This window comes from Trematomus bernacchii, unplaced genomic scaffold (assembly GCF_902827165.1).
Source record: "Trematomus bernacchii unplaced genomic scaffold, fTreBer1.1, whole genome shotgun sequence".
NCBI lineage: Eukaryota > Metazoa > Chordata > Actinopteri > Perciformes > Nototheniidae > Trematomus > Trematomus bernacchii.
This window is the reverse complement of record NW_022987565.1, coordinates 742,272-759,454: the sequence shown is the minus strand read 5'-3', so window position 1 is coordinate 759,454 and position 17,183 is coordinate 742,272. Positions and strand designations below refer to the sequence as shown.

General features: G+C 41.6%; 1 protein-coding gene across 2 annotated transcripts; it reads left to right on the top strand.

Moving 5' to 3' along the window:
* The first annotated feature begins 7,521 nt into the window (after positions 1-7,521).
* Positions 7,522-12,068, top strand: LOC117478546 (polymeric immunoglobulin receptor-like). Of its 2 annotated transcripts, none has more exons than XM_034125543.1 (7): positions 7,522-7,667; positions 8,427-8,756; positions 10,360-10,692; positions 10,857-10,961; positions 11,234-11,332; positions 11,454-11,491; positions 11,561-12,068. In XM_034125543.1, the coding sequence occupies exons 1-7, from the start codon at positions 7,625-7,627 to the stop codon at positions 11,684-11,686; spliced, it is 1,074 nt and encodes a 357-aa protein (XP_033981434.1). In that variant the 5' UTR covers positions 7,522-7,624; the 3' UTR covers positions 11,687-12,068. The 2 variants fall into 2 exon arrangements, with proteins under 2 accessions (XP_033981434.1, XP_033981433.1); XM_034125542.1 differs by having other exon boundaries at positions 7,523-7,667; positions 11,234-11,344.
* The last annotated feature ends 5,115 nt before the right edge of the window (positions 12,069-17,183 follow it).

Below are 17,183 nucleotides of genomic sequence, written 5' to 3'. Positions count from 1 at the left end.
TATTCCTAATGTATTTTTAATCCACAACTTTTTTTACATTTGACCTTCATCCAAAGGTTTTTACAATATAATTGCAATCAACCATGAGGATACAAATTCAGCAACAATCCTGCAAACACATACGCTTTCAAATACATTTCTCATAGCCAGGTTAGTTTTAATAGTCTCACTTTGTAGTTTTCACATTGGTTCTGCTGAGACTTCACACAGGAAACTACCCCTATAACACAATAAGCAAAAAGCGTTCTCGGAGAAACCTGCTAGAGGCTCCCAAAATAAATCTTTCTCAGGAAGTCTCTGCAAATGCATGCTTTTGTGACTTCAGGGTTGATTAATCCGTCAATATGCCCTCTTAGATTTAGAACTCCAGGGTTCATTCACTTTCTTTTACTGGAGATTTCAACCTGTAACCATCTTATTGGTTGTTTGGTTGTCATGGAGAAAGGGGGGTTTAAAATTAATTCAGCAAATTGAACTGCATTGACCTAAAAAAGTTAGGTTTGGAAACGATATCATTTCCTTTTTGGCGGGCATGCATAACAAGGTTCAAGGTTTTTATTTTGTCAAACGAACATAGCTCCAGTGTAGTTATGACGATGAACATCTTAGGTCACAGGCTCCTCCAACAGTGCAACACAATAAAACAGATAAACAGAAATATAGTGCAAGTAGTTTAAAAAAGTGAAATAGTGCAATAAGAGTCTATATGCAAGTTATTGGAATATGATTTATTAGATAAATAGATAAATAATTTCTAAGTAGCAGATGAATGTTATGGATGTTGTTTCAGCAGTTAAAATGAACCTGGAGATTTGTTTTTCGCACACCGACGTTCAGCTTTTCGACACACTCTTTTTTCTGTTCTCACGGTCATGGCCTTTCTCCATGGAGATATTTTCTTGCCAGACACTTCCTTTACCTTAGTTGGAGCAATGGCATCTATAACATTTTTTATTTTTGAATTAAAACGATCTACTAGCTCATTTACTGCGATGTTAGCAGGGGCAAGTGTGGAAGAAAAATTCTGAGTAAACATTTCCCTAGTATTTTCAGTTAAACATCGCTTCCCTTTCATTTCTATTTAAGTCCCATTTCATGTTTTTATATTGTCTTGTTGTTGCGCGTTGGCACCTTGAGTTCACATTGTAATTTTGTTGTACTTGTACAATGACAAATTAAAGATCTTATCTCTTTGTGGTTACCTCTTTTTGAACATTTTTGTGAACAGAAATAGAGCTCTCAAAGACAACACAGGAATGATCAGAGAGTGCAACGTCAGTCACCACAACCTCAGAGATATTCAGACCCTTTGAGATCATTAAGTCCAGAGTGTGCCCCTTATTGTGCGTGGGCTCCGGCACATGCTGAGTCAGTCCATAGTTATCAAGAACACAAAACAGTTCTTTAGCCCCTCTGTCCTGGGGGTTGTCAACATGGATGTTAAAATCACCAACAATGACTAGACGGTCAAAGTCAATACACACTATAGACAGATATTTAGGAACAGAGCTGGAGAGGAGCATTTCAGCTGAAGGGCCACATATTCAAAAGAAGCAAAGTCCCCATAAGATGTCTTCCTGCATTGAAGGTGTAGCCACAATAATTTTCTTGACAACATTTAATTATAAGTGACACAAGTCATGAAAATGGTATCACAAACCCTCATTTTAGCCTCAACTGGATTCAATTTAACTTCTGGAAACATCTATGACCTGCAGGTTTCCAGAGGTGAAGAGGGCTCATAACCAGACACAGAATCAAACACATAATGGTGGATTAGTATATCGGAATAACTTGGATATCTTTCTTCACATTTGCAATTTTTTGGGGTCTTTCTGATATTTTCGGGGCATTTTTTCCCCTCAATTTCTAACACTGCCGGGGAACCCAAGACCTCTCCTCTGGACCATAGCCCTCCCAATCCACAAGATATTGGAATCCCCTTCCACGGCGACGAACGTCCAACAATCGCCTGACGGTGTAGGTTGGGTGATCATTGATGATGCGGGGGGGTGGGGGAACACTCACTGGAGGAGACAAGGGGCTGCTGGCAACAGGTTTCAACAGAGAGACATGAAATGTCAGATGAACCTTCATGTGTGGGGGAAGCTTGAGCTTGACTGCAGATGGATTGATAACTGAGTCGATGATGAAGGGGCCGACATAACGTGGCGTGAGTTTCTTCGACTCTGTCTTGAGTGGGAGATCTTTGGAGGAAAGCCAAACACTCTGACCTGGTAAGTAGTTGGGGGCCGGGGTCCTGTGGCGGTCTGCGATGAGGCGGTTGCGGGCAGCGGAGCGGAGCAGGGCGGCTCGGGTGTCCCTCCACACCTTACGACAGCAACGAAGGTGGGTCTGAACGGAAGGAACAGCAACTTCCTATTCCTGGGATGGAAACAGGGGTGGTTGGAAACCCATGGCACAATGAAAGGGTGAAATACCTGTGGCTGCATTTGACAGGGAGTTGTGGGCATATTCGATCCATGGCAGATGTGGGCACCATGACGAAGGGTTCCTGAAAGCCACACAGCGAAGAGCTGCCCCCAGATCCTGGTTGGCCCGTTCCGTTTGCCCGTTCGTCTGAGGATGATAGCCAGATGACAGGCTCACTGATGCTCCCAGAGCCTGACAGAAGGCCTTCCAAACGTGGGAAATGAACTGGGGACCCCGGTCAGAGACGATGTCGGTGGGAATCCCATGGAGTCGAACAACATGATTGACCAGAAGATCTGCAGTCTCTCGGGCTGTGGGAAGCTTGGGAAGAGCAACAAAGTGTACCATCTTGGAAAATCTGTCCACAATAGTTAGGATGATGGTATTTCCTTGTGAAAGTGGAAGTCCAGTAACAAAATCCAAGGCCACATGCGACCAAGGGCGACTAGGTACCGGCAGCGGGCGAAGCAGGCCAGAGGGAGATTGGTGGGAGGACTTGGCGCGGGCACATACTGTACAGGCAGCAACAAAGGCCCTGGTGTCTTGAGCCATGGAAGGCCACCAGAACCGTTGTCTTAGTATAAACAGTGTGCGATGGACACCAGGATGACACGAGAGACGGGAGGCGTGTGCCCACTGCAGGACCTTGGGGTGAACAGGGGTAGGCACAAAAAGACTATTAGCTGGGCAGTTACCTGGGTTAGGCTGCGCCCGCTGAGCCTCCTTCACCAATGACTCAATCTCCCAGGTAACAGCCGCCACCACGCAGGAGGCAGGTAGGATAGTGTCTGGACTGGCAGCTGGTCCTTCAGAAGCGAACTGGCGAGAGAGAGCGTCCAGCTTGAGGTTCCGTGACCCTGGACGGTAGGTAAGGGTGAATGAGAAGCGGCCGAAATACAGGGCCCATCGAGCCTGACGGGAGTTAAGGCGCTTGGCAGATTGGATGTACGCCAAGTTTTTGTGGTCTGTCCATACAATAAAAGGGAGCTCGGCTCCCTCCAGCCAGTACCTCCACTCCTCTAGGGCAAGTTTGACAGCCAGCAGCTCTCTGTTACCCACATCATAGTTCTTCTCAGCTGGAGTGAGGCGGCGAGAGAAAAATGCACAAGGATGTAATTTTTGGTCTCGTTCCGAGCGCTGGGAAAGAACTGCCCCTACCCCGGTGTTGGAGGCATCGACCTCCACCACGAACTGGCAAGAGGAATCAGGGTGGATGAGCACAGGGGCAGTGGTGAAGAGTCTCTTTAGCTCCGAGAAGGCTGCATCGCACTCTGGGGTCCAGAAAAAAACAGTTGTAGGGGAAGTGAGTCTGGTTAAAGGGCCCGCCACTCTGCTGTAGTCTCTGATGAAGCGCCGATAGAAATTGGCGAAACCAAGAAACTGTTGAAGCTGTTTAACTGAGCCCAGGAATGAGACTGTGTTGACATGGAATTCGCATTTCTCCGCCTTCACAAAGAGTCTGTTTTTAAGGAGTCTCTGCAGCACCTGCCTGACATGGATAATGTGCTCCTCCTTGTTACGAGAGAATATGAGAATGTCATCCAAGTAGACAAAGGCTGACCGGTTGAGGAGGTCAAGGAGCACATCGTTCACCATCGACTGAAAAACTGCTGGGGCATTCGTCAGTCCAAAAGGCATCACCAGATACTCAAAGTGACCGAGTGGTGTGTTAAAGGCAGTCTTCCACTCGTCCCCTTCACGGATTCTGACGAGGTGGTAGGCATTGCGGAGGTCCAGTTTGGAAAAAATGGTGGCTTCCTGGAGGGGTTCAAAGGCGGAGTTAATGAGGGGTAATGGATATTTGTTTTTTACAGTGATGGCATTAAGACCCCTGTAATCAATGCAGGGCCGCAGTGAGCGGTCCTTCTTGGACACGAAGAAAAAACCAGCACCGACCGGGGAGGAGGATGGGCGGATGACACCGGCAGCCAGGGAGTCATGGATGTAACTCTCCATGGATTTTCTCTCAGGGCAAGACAGGTTGAACAGACGTGAGGAAGGCAGAGGGGCCCCGGGAAGGAGGTCAATGGGACAGTCGTAGGGTCGATGAGGAGGAAGAGAAAGAGCTTGCTGTTTACTGAACACCTCTCCTAGGTTAGGATATTCAGTGGGGACAGATAACAGGTCAGGCGGCTCGATCTTGGGTGGTGGAGCGGCGGCCTCTGCTGGCGGTAGGGCAGACTGCAGGCATGAGGATAAACAAAAAAAACTCCAACTAATGATTTTGCCAGTTACCCAATCAATCTGGGGGTTGTGTGTTCTTAACCAGGGATGGCCCAACACTATGGGGTCATGAGGTGAGGAAATTAGGTGAAACTGAATAAACTCACGATGGTTTCCAGACAGAATGAGGTTTACTGGCTTGGTGCGGTGAGTGACTTGGGCCAGGAATTTTCCATTTAGAGCATTGGCATTAAGAGGTGAATCTAACACTTCGCAGGGAATTCCTGCCTGAGCTGCAATGTCAATGTCCAAAAAGTTCTCGTCCGCCCCCGAGTCCACTAAGGCGAGCAGGGGTAGTGACTGTTGGTTGCAGCAAAGCACGGCTTCTAGCTGCGTTCTGGGTCGGGGGTTGAGAGAGGAGGAAGGGCTCGCCAGAATCCCCACAGCTACTGACGAGCCTGACCTTTTGGCAGATTAGGACAGGAGGAAACGAGATGACTGGTTTGGCTGCAATAAACACATTCCCCAGCCTGGGTCCTTCTAGCCCGCTCAGATGGTGAGAGGCGGGCCCTTCCCACTTGCATGGGCTCATCTTCGGGGGGTGAAACCGAGAAAGGAGTTGGGAAGGATCTGGAGATTGGGGCAGTGGCAGTGCCAATTTGGGGATCAGGTGAGGAGTAGCTGGGATTGGGGTGACGGCTATTCCTATCCCTACGTCTCTCTCTGATAGCTGTGGCAATTAAATTATCCAAGCTAACTGGATCATCCCTGGCAGCTAGCTCGTCTTTAATTGCTTCGTTCAGCCCATGAAGAAAAACATCCTGCAATGACTCGTTATTCCAGCCTGAGTCAGCAGCAACTGTTCTAAACTCAACTGAAAATTCGGCTACACTACGGGAGCCCTGCCGGAGAGAAAGAAGGTGCCTGGAAGCGTCCCTCACCCGTAACGGGTGATCAAAAACTTTTTTCATTTCGGAAATGAAAGTATCAAATGATAAGCAAATGTGTGGCTGGCTCTCCCTAACGGCTGTAGCCCAATCTAAAGCACTCCCCCTCAACAGACTCATTACATATGCTACCCTAGCCCCATCTGCATGATAAGTACTAGGCTGCTGCTCAAAAACTAACGAACACTGGAACAAAAAGGCTCTACAAATACCCAAATCTCCAGCGTATCGCTCCGGTGTAGGAATGACAGCCTCTCGTAGCTGATGGAGAGGTGCGGCAGGAGCGGGGGGAGGGGCTGTCGGCTGTGCAGCGGGCTGCAGGGGAGAAGACTGTGAGGTGAGCAGTTCTACTTGCGTGCCGATCCTTTGCACGTTAGCGGAGAGGTTCCGGAGAGTCTCCACAACCTCACGGAGAACCACGTCGTGATGCCCCACGAGAGCGCCTTGATTGGCCAGGGCTTGGCTGAGTTCGTCCGCAGTCTTGGACTGGTGGCCTGTGTCCGCTGGGTCCATACTGGCCAGATCGTTCTGTTACGTTATCTGATAGGACCCAAACGCAGGACACGGCAGAGTGTTGGAAAAAAGGTTTATTTTGAGGTGGAGGAGCGTGGAGAGTAATCCGGCAGGAATGACGACTGGTGGCGGCTGGTGATGGCAACAAGGCGGCTGGAGAGTGATCCTGGAGCACAAGAAAAACACGTGAGAATAACATTCAGTGTAGAGAAAAATAGCTAAGAAGGCTAAGAAGGCTGAGAGTTTTACCACTGGGGTTTAAACAACGATCTGGCGCTGACAGGTTGTGGAGCCTCCGCTGATATGCCATTAGTAAATGGCTGATGGAAATCAGGTGTGTACAGCTGATTGCAGCAGGTGGAGATTGAGCCGGGAGCCAGGAGTGACAGCCACCACGCCCACACAGACAGGGAAAGGGAAAACAAACACACAAGGGAGGTGGCTGAAGAGTAGAGCCACCACAACTTGGAGAAATAAATAAAGAGAAATCCAGTTTTTTTTTTTTAACCAAATTTATTCCATAAAAGATACTTGAAAATATATTTGTATATCGCTCCATGAAGCTGTTCTGCTAAGTCCATACTGTAAAGAATATTCCACACAGACAGACGGGCTGCATCTCCACTGAGAGGAGGAAGAGGAGTTTAAAGGGTTAACGGGGAGGAAATGAGTTTCATCTTTCACAGACTGAGCTGTTTGTGGTTTAAATTATGTTTGGTTTTCAGAGGAAATGCAGCCGAACACACACACTTCTCAAACTGAAACACAACAAGCACAAACCGGCTCTTTGAAAAGAATTAAAAAGTGAAACATTCTTTCACTTGAACAGGTAAATGTGGAGAAGTGGAGTTTACAATATTTCACATGAGTTTTTTTGTTCAAAATGTAACTAGAGACCCTTTCTATCTGAATAAATGTTTGCTAAATTTGAAATGAACTTTGAACAGTTTGTGGTCATTTCTGAACTGACCGAGTAAACCTTTAGTCAGAACAATAACAATAACAACAACAACAAGAACACCCAAAAAAATGTGTTACTAAGGATTTTGCAAACATGCAGCATTAAAAGTGTTAGTGTTAAAAAGCCAGAGGCCGTCATCAAACTCATTTAACAACAAAAAATATTAGTTTTTTACCAAACTGTGTCCCAAAGATTCCAAGAAAATTATCTTTAAGGGGAAATTGTTGGCTTCATGCAAGAACAACTTATAAAAACAGTCATGGACTTGTAGTTTTTTATTTTAAATTAATATAGATACATATCAGGGTTTCCGGAGAGAGAGAGAGAGAGAGAGAGAGAGAGAGAGAGAGAGAGAGAGAGAGAGAGAGAGAGAGAGAGAGAGAGAGAGAGAGAGAGAGAGAGAGAGAGAGAGAGAAAAAAAAAATCTCCCGTGTTATTATCTAAAGTGAATGTAAACTTTTGAATAATGTACTTCATCTACTATAAGTACTGAGGAGAGTAGAGCTGTGTTGTGTTTGGAGGAGGGGCTTCATCATTTAAAGAAGTAACAAGTTCCTGGTTAGCCAGTGAAGAAAGACAGTCAGTGGTAAACCATCAGAGTGTCAGCATGAAAGTCTCTCACACTTTGATCTGCTTCTTCCTCTTCTTCTGTGAGTACATCCCTTTATTTTCATAAAATTAATGCAAGGCTTCAGCAGTACGAGTTATTCAAATATTCCAAAATTAGGCTTTTTAGTACCTATGCAACCAATGACATGCTTCACTTCCTCAAACTAACTGTACATCATCATTAAACTCAGTTATTATCTGCTTACTGAATGAATAAAATGAAGTCATTACGACAGTTTCTTTCTGTGAAATAATGAATATGATTGTTTTCATAATCATTTAATCTGCAAAATATTTTCTTGATTCATTTATTAATCTTTTGATTTGTATTCTTACTATATATACATGCCGCTAATGTTAGTTTGAACTTTTTATTATATTTGTATCTTATTGTATCTTTTAAACATTTATAACTCGCGTACGGCTTGACACTGCTGGGATAAATAAAGTTTATATCTATCTATCGAAGTGTTTTGTCCAAAAATGTCATAAATAAAAAAGTGGTGTTCACATGAAACACTTTTTAGGTTATGTACTTTAAGGATTTGCTTTAATGTAACTCTTAAAGTTACAGATGGAGACTTCATGTAGTCTTTGTGTCTAAAGAAGGATAAAGATTTCAGACCAAACGGTAACATTAACCTGCAGTGCTGATGGTGATCTTCAGTCACAGGCTGTGGTTTAACTCTGAGGATCTGTGTTCATGTGAAACAGGAAGTGTTGTCATCAGACTGCAGCATCTTACGGGAAGTACTGACCACTAATAATGATGGTGCATCTTTTGTTCATCTTTTGTTCAGCTCTGCAGGATGGAAACACCGGTCTCGTCAGTGCCCAACTCTCTGTCTATTCAGGAACTGAAGGAGAAAATGCCAGAGTTAAATGCTCATTTCCTTCTTATCGAAACAGGAAGTTCTTCTGTAAGGAACCATGTGAACAAGAAGACATTCTCATTAAAACAACTGATGCCACAGCTCAGAGTGGCAGATACAGCATTGATTATAAAGATGGAGTTTTTTCTGTCACCATCACTCAGCTGACCAAGTCTGACTCAGGACGCTACAGGTGTGGTGCGGGATCATCTTTGAAAAAGGCTTTATACAAGGACATTGAGATCATCGTTGTTGATGGTGAGTTTTACTAAAAACTGAATCTTCTTCATTGTCTTAATAATAGTTTTACCTTTTCACCATTACCTTATCTAAATCCTACATGTCTTCTGAAAGTAACTGATAAACCGAAACTGACACACGTACACAAGTCAGGGTTGTTACGGTCATTAAAAACCTGGAAAAGTCATGGAAATTCAAAATGCTAATTCCAGGCCCTGGGAAAGTTATGGAAAACAATATTTTTCCCAAAGTGTTGGAAAAGTCATGGAAATGTAACTAAAGTTGCATCAAATATAATTTATATTTTATCTAATCGCCGAAATAGTAATACTATAATGATAATAAATACTGTATCGTATAGTAATGAAACGTAAAATGGCATTTAACTGATGAGGTGTTTTGCTGGTGAGAGATTTTAGTTGCTTTAGCCAGGAGCTAGTAAGCCTATTTGATTTGTTTTAGATAGGCACAACATGTTTCATATGCAGACCTTATTTTCCTGTTCCATGTTCAAATAAACCATTTTCAGTGGTACCGCTGAGAAAGAGTAATTTTTTTGGTCATGGAAAATGAGGTAAAGGTCCTGGAAAAGTCATGGAAAATCATTGAAAATCATTGGTGAAAAAGTGTATGAACCCTGACAAGTGTTTTTTAATATTATTGTTTAGAATATATTGATGAAGAATGTATTACCAGGGGCACGAGCATATTGATCTGTTGTCTCTGTTCTTATCTGAATGAAGTAGATCATATGGCCGCTCTGTGTTCTGTTAACAAGTAAGACAATTAGTAATAGATTGAGATCAATAGAAAATATTAACAACTAAACTGGTGGTTTGTGGCTGCGGTCGGGCTTTAAAGGAATACTTTACCCCCAAATTACCCTTTTCAGATCATCTTGAATTTGATAACTTTTTCTAGCATGACTCCACGGTGAACAAAGAATCCCAAAATGGAGAAAAGTCTTAAAGAAAGTGAAATTAATTGGGGGCCGTGTTTTACAACAGCAGAAATATATTAAAACATCCGTTAACTAACTCTAACACAACTATTGCTGTATAGTCCTAATGTCATTTACTGTATGCTCAGTACTTCCCTAAAACATGCATTCTGCTTAAACCTCACCATTTAAAACACTTCTACACAAAGAGACGAGCTCATCTTTTTTCAAGAACAGTTAATGCAGAAGTGTTTAGATAAGTAATGTTTTACTAAGTTATGAGCAAATGAATTCAAGGTAACTCAGTAATGTAATAATATAAATACGATACTTTCAAGGGGTAAAGACATTTCAAAATAAATGTCATTCTTTGCAACAGATCATCTCTAAAGTTCACATAATTAATTAATTATCATATAACCTCAATCAGATACTATTTATAATAAAAAAAATACAAAGCCAACGATTTTATTAAAGCATTCTAATCTAATATAAATCCAATTGTGAGCAGAATGTAAAATAAGGATTTTCTAAATCTCTTAATTTAAGTTAAAAAGCCTTCATTAAAGAGTCACACCTTAACCCTCAGTGACTGGATCAAGTTTTTAAAACACACACATGGTGAAACTAAGATTTGTAATCTACACATTGTAACTTTTGATTGTTTGTTTTTTTCAACAGCAATGCTGGATGGTGGTCCTTCTGCAGAAAAAACAATTGATGCTAGAACTGGAGGAAATATTGCAGTTCAATGCAACTTTACTCAATATAGATACAATAAGTACTTCTGCAAGGAAGAATGTGAAGGAGACAATCTTGTTGAAACGATTAGTAAATCAGATCAGGAAAAAGGCAGATACAGGATCAGATATACTCAAATAATTCCAACAGGAACTTTGTTGTATGTGAGCATCAAACAGCTGACCCAGTCTGACTCAGGATGGTACAGGTGTGGTCTGGACAGAACTGACTCTAACGATCTATACCAGAGGTTTAGGCTCATCGTCACTGATGGTGAGTTTCTGCTTGATAATGAAAATGTTTGTTCATGTCTCTGAAGACAGTTTTCACTGACAGCTGCTGATGTTTTAAACTCAATTTAATTCAGCTGACACACACAGACACTCGGGAGGATCTCATTTCTCTCATCAGGACTTCTTGCTTGTTTTTGTTCACAGCTCTGACCACTTCTTCTCCTTCATCATCCGTCCCATCAGCCTCTACAGAAACATCAAACCAAAGTGAAAGCTCCACATCTTCACCAGCCTCCCCTAAAACCACACGTACATCCACACACATTTTTAATAAATAAAGCTTTAACAACCAATGAGACATAATAGAGCATAGGGATGGCAATGATATTCTTCCATAACTATGTTCTTGCCTGTATACACTCTTTACAAACTGAACATTTAAATAGACAGCTAATCAGATGTAACCACTTCTCTGTGGCATATCCTATTGACCTGCAGTAGAATACTCCCCCCAAAGATACCCTGCTTACCACTAACTGTCAGTGTAAAACAGACCTGTGTTTGTGCTCCAACAACCACAGGTGGGATCCTGTATGTGCGTCTGACTCTGGTCGTCCTGGTCATCGTGTCATCACTGTCTGTGCTGGTATTCTGCAGGAAGAGGACTTGTAAAGCCAAAAGTGAGGAACCAGGTAACATGACAGTTGATGAGGGATGAATCTGTGTTTGTCTCCATTTGACTGAGCAAGATGTTTTTCCAGTGTAGTGTCATTATCTAAACGTACTGCTGTGTTTTTTCAGAACCTCCTGTGGAAACACAATATGATTTCGTCACAGAGGTAAGTTTTGGTAAACCAGATCATAAGTGTTTGTGAAACCAGCTGATATTCACACCTCTTCTCCTGTAGACCGACCAAGTGTACGATGATATCGGGGAGGCCGGCCGGAGCAGATCTCCTCCTGTGGAAATCTCTTCTGTTCACACTCACGCCAGATATACACGACCAAATGGAGATGAAACCGAAGATTACTAAAACATTGACACTGCTTCTAATTCATAAAATACAGTTAGGGTTATTTAACTCTGGGCTCATAAAACAGCAGCTTTAGGCGGCATCCTTTAAAAAATGTCCACACGCTTTATCCCCGGTCACAGACCCAAACAATAATGCTAGTGGGGGAACGTTTTTTACATCTCTTGCTTTTTTATCCATAAAAACTTTTGCTAAATGTAAAAACGGATATCAGATAAGTGTAAATATGACAAATGGCCCAACCAAAGGAAACGGGATTAAGTTGTTTTTGCTTGTTGTCAATATTTACACTTTATTCTATATTGGTAGTGTTCCGACTCTGATCTGCAGCTGAGACACAACAATTCTCCTGGGTATCAATAAAGTTTTATCTTATCCAAAGTTTTTGGGAAATGGTGTAAAGAATGTATTGTTGGCTTGCAGTTTACCACGGTTTGATCTTCTTGGTTTTTTAGTGAGTACACTTTGTATTTCTGTCATTTTCTATATAATGTAATTTCCCTTTTTATATTTACAGATATACTCCCCCAGATGTGTGCTCATCAGGTGTTGCGTATTTAAAATTAGTCTCTGTCTTTTTTGTTCCTGTGGTTAGAAGTGTGATCAGCTACCAGTATGAGTCACTTCTATTTGATTATTAGATTTCCTAAATTGTTGTACCTTTTCTAATGTGTCTCCGATCAACATTGGCTTTTCTGTTCTTTTTAATATCTTATAATATATATATATATATATATATATATATATATATATATATATATATAATACATGTCTTTAGAGTGGTTCAGACAGACTGTAACTGAGAATGTTGTACCTTCACAACACAGGAAACTACCTCTCACACAATTTGCTAAAAAATGTCTTCCTTACAGAGAAATATGTATCCCAAAATAAATGTTCAGCTTCACAGGAAGTCCCTGCAAATGCATGCTTTTTTTCACTTGCTGGGTGGCAGTCCATTAACATCTTACAATATAAGAGAGAAACAATTAGTTTTCAGAGGAAAAACAACAGAGCGGCAGTAAAATGCTTCTAGCAGTGTAATGAAGTATATTGTATAATATAGCAGTAAATGGAAATACTCAAGAAAAGATGATATTGACTTTAACCTAACATATGTTTGGTTGTATGTTTAACATTAGGGAAGATGATGCTGTATTGATTCAACTCATGAAGCATAGCCGTGGGAACATGTTTCAAATGGGGGGTGCTGTGGGGATGACACAGGTTGGTTCTGACCAATGTGCTGCAAGATTTTAGCTGGCAATGAAAAACCTCTATGACCAATACACTACAAACAGAGAAACGTATTGACATGGTGAATAAAAAGGCTTCAAATTTATTTAGTATTGTATGAACATGTTTTAATCGGGGGGTGGACGTCACATCCTCTAGGGGGGTCCGGGGGTATGCCCCCCCGGGATGTTTTTTTTTAACATTTTAAAGTAAAATGCTTCAATCTGGTGCACTTTGAGCACACAATTACTAGAGACTAGATCTAGGGGGTACAACTTTAAACACCCATATGAAAAAGATCGGTTTACATTTTAATAATCAAATAAGTATGTGAACATTTCCAATAACCTACCATAGCCAATAACAAATAAATGTAACTTATTTTATTTTTGTGGTTAATTTATATCTTATTTATTTATTTATGCATATTTTTTAATCTCTCCAGTTTTAAACGATATTTTTGGTTTACTGTCCTATAGTATGCATTGGAATGATTTCAAACCTGTTTTTATTTATCCTAATAATTATAAAGGAGTGCCTTGGAAATATTTGTTTAGCCTACATAAATTGTGATCAAACCGTTTGAGACCCACTGAGATAAATTAGACTAAAGTGAACTATCTAAAACCCTCAGAGTCCTTTACCACACTGAGCCTCTCAGTCTGACAGGACAGAACTCTCCCTCCACATTATTGTAGAAACAGCTTCTTATATCCGTTAGTGCAGCAGAAGCTAACAACAATCCCCGCCGGTACCGGTGTTATCTTTACTTAATTATGAATGTTGTTACATCAAGGCTGAAAATTCGTTTTTTTTGGTATTATATTTGTATTTAATCTTGTGGAAGTGCAGATCCCCTTGTCCTCCACACCAGGGGGTGCTGCAGCACCCTCAGCACCCCTACTTCCCACGGCCCTGTCATGAAGTGTCGGAAAGTGTTTTCGCTGATGAATGTGGAATTAAAAATGAATAATTCATGTATTGAACACATGATATTTTTTAAAGCTCCCATGTCATGCTTTTCCGGTTATTACCCGTCCCCTTGTGTGTTATGAAGGTTTTTATGCTTGTAAACGGTGTGCAGAGTCAAAACCCTCAAAGTACACCCTGTAGCGAGTAAAACTCTAACACAGAAAATACCTCCCCAAAACGCCTCGTTGGAGATACGTCACTGCCCATTTGAGTCTTCCATTTAGTTCCGGGTACCGCCTGATGTCATGCGGTACCCGGAACGAAATGGACCAATCCCGAAGAGCTATGGCCACACCAGCAGCGTCGTGTTCCTCCTCCAGAGGTTCGAAGAACCGGCATTTCACAGACGAAAGCTTCCAAAACATTGCCCAGTTTGAGGCCGGATATGCACAGCTTGTTTGGACCGTTTGGAGCAGGGGAAGATCTGGGTATACAACCTGTAAGTTTGCATTGTTATTTGTGTATTTATCAAACAAGACTGTTTAAATGTGTAAACTGTGTTGGACTGCTAAGCCATTGACACAGTGCTAACTAAGTTGCTAGAGTTTCCATATATCAACTCTAATATCAGCAGATGGCCTTGCATACATGTATCTCATAGCAGGAGAATGTCTGCATTCACACACAAAATACCTATTGACAGTATACTCCGGGTGATTTGCCGGTCAGTCGCGAAACGTAATTACATTATAGCTGGCGTAGCGATCTAACACACGGAGCTAGAGCTAGTTTCGGTCAGAAAAACATTTTTGTGATGCTACGTTGCTAGCGTTTAAATATATCAACTACAATGTCAGCAGATGGCCTTACATGTTGTCATGGCAGGAGAATGTCTGCAGTCACACACACGGAATACTCATACAGTATACTGTACTGTGATTTACCGTACATTGTGACCGTACATATACTGCATGTAGCTAACGAGGCTAGCTGTATGCTAGCGCAAAACAATGTATTCATGCAAGTTACATTGTATGACCGAACGTAGCAGAATACCCGTATACGATTGCAATTATAAACACGTTATTGCTAGCCTAATATGAACCACTAGCTTTTGTTCATAGTAGTTTTATTACACTGCATTATAGTTGCCTTTCCTCCAAGCTAACGTTCATATCGTGTTAGCTACCAAGGTAAACAAAGCTAGGTTAGCATATTAGCAGGCAAGCTGTTCATTACACAACTACTACTAACGAATCTAAAACAACTAAGTTTCTCTAATATTTTGTGATTTGCATTTGATTTCGTCCAGCCAGATCCTGGCGGACAATCCATGACGGGGAAGGGATTCTACTACTACTGAGGGTGCTAAAAGGCACCGCACCGACTGTGCGCAGGCAAGATGCGAGGAGGAGGAATGGATGATATACCGTGTATATATGTATATTTATGTTCATTTTGTACATTTCTAAAAATAAAGTTTAATGGAAATACTTAGTAGGCCTATCCTTTCTTCCCTGAATTCATATATAGCAAACCATGATTTGATTTCTCATCAAACAGTAGTAGTTTATAACGGGTAAAAATAACTTACTCTTTGTTATGAGAGTAGCTCGTAGGCCACAACGGAAAGGCAAGGAGACATACACGAGTTTACAAAACCACGGCACATTTATTGTAGTAAATGGAGAGACAGGTGGTCGAGGGGAGAGGGTCGCTCAGTTCGTCCTTCTGCAGCCGCTTTGGAGAGAGACTCCGGGCCGCTGGGATTAATAGCACCGGCTACGGAGGTGTCCGTGATCGCACTGATTACCCTCTTCAGCTCCACCCCACCGTAAGACAAAGGCCCTGAGGCCGTCACACTCTTCTATAACAACAGTTAAAAATATATATGTATATAAAATATACCGCTGTACCGACGCCATGATAAGACTGATGTTACGCTGAGAGCAGCCGGGAAAAGCACTGACATGGGCGCAGCCTCTCTGGTGGTTGACTAATCAGAACGAGTGGCCGAGCTGACCAATCGGAGCACACTAGGCTCACAGGGAGGGGGGGGCAAGAGCTCCAACGAGTCGTTTAGTGGAGAAAGTGAATACTGCTGAATACACATGCTTGACAGAGATGCTGTATGCGAAACCAATGTGAGTTTGGAAAATTGCACAGTATAAATCTATTTTAGTATACCTCAACAATGTAATTATGATCAGTGGAAATGGCCATGACATGGGCCCTTTAACTAATGTTGAGTAAAAAAAAACAAGGCAATATAATATTAATCTTAAATTAAAGATGTGGATCCTCAAGTCCAAACTTTAACTAAAACTGTACTGAAGTTTTACAGAGCAGTTTCCGGTCAGAGACAGTGAACCTGAGAGGAATGAGGAGCTGCGTAGTTGATATTTTATCCCGAACAGTAATTTAAGTGTTATTCATGACTTATTACAGTGACATGTTTCACTACAGAAGGTACGAAGAACTTCAGGAGTGCAGTTTTCTTCTTAATGGACTAACAGCTCTTCTCCTGCCTCGGTAAATTAAGCTAGCTCCAGGACTGTTTCCCTTAGCCGTTAAAAAACGTTATTTTCAGTTTGAATTTAAATGTTAGTACATTACATTTAGTAGTATTGAGTATGAGAACAAAATGTGATGAAACTACAGGTGAAATGTTATAGTAATATTTTTGTTTTAACTATCGACAAACAAAAAATGTTTTTAATACGTTTTACAGTGCAGTTTCCGGTGTTAGAAAGTGACGTGAGAAGAACGAGCTGCTGCTGCGTTTCATATTGTTGATCTTAGAATGAGCAGAAAGTGATGAATAATATAAGAGCACAGTTTAATTTAGTTTAAACAGTTACACAAAAGTTACACTTTTCAATGGAGAAGGTACAAAGAACATCAGGAGGGCCGTTTTCTTGTTAATATGCTAACCTCACTTTACCTGCCTCTGTAAGTTAAGCTAGCTCCAGACTTAGCCGTGTTCTGTTAAAAAACGTTATTTTCCGTTTAAACTAACCATACATGCCAACCTTTCCAAATCCAAAAGAGGTAGGTTTGCGTGCGGCAAATGTGCACGCCCAAATTAGGTAATCAGAACCCCAGTAATTACATGTATAAACCATGTATTTAACATATATTGCATCATTTTATGCATTTTTCAGAAAAAGTGGTAGTTTGGTAAACACTAAACAGTGACATCAACGACATGTGTGGTCTGTAAAATGCCCGAAAAGTAAAAGAATGGGAGATAAATATCCCAAAGTCTCCACATTTTATTATATTTTTAATGTGTTTCTGGTCCTCTTTCAGTTGCATTGTTGGAGAAGCCTGTGACATAAGATTTTCA

Excerpts from the sequence above, each read along its gene's own strand:
- LOC117478546 (XM_034125542.1), top strand. The coding sequence starts at position 7,625 with ATGAAAGTCTCTCACACTTTGATCTGCTTCTTCCTCTTCTTCT. Across the intron at positions 10,693-10,856 it reads TAGGCTCATCGTCACTGATG|CTCTGACCACTTCTTCTCCT; the intron begins GTGAGTTTCTGC and ends TTTTGTTCACAG. Across the intron at positions 11,492-11,560 it reads AATATGATTTCGTCACAGAG|ACCGACCAAGTGTACGATGA; the intron begins GTAAGTTTTGGT and ends CTTCTCCTGTAG.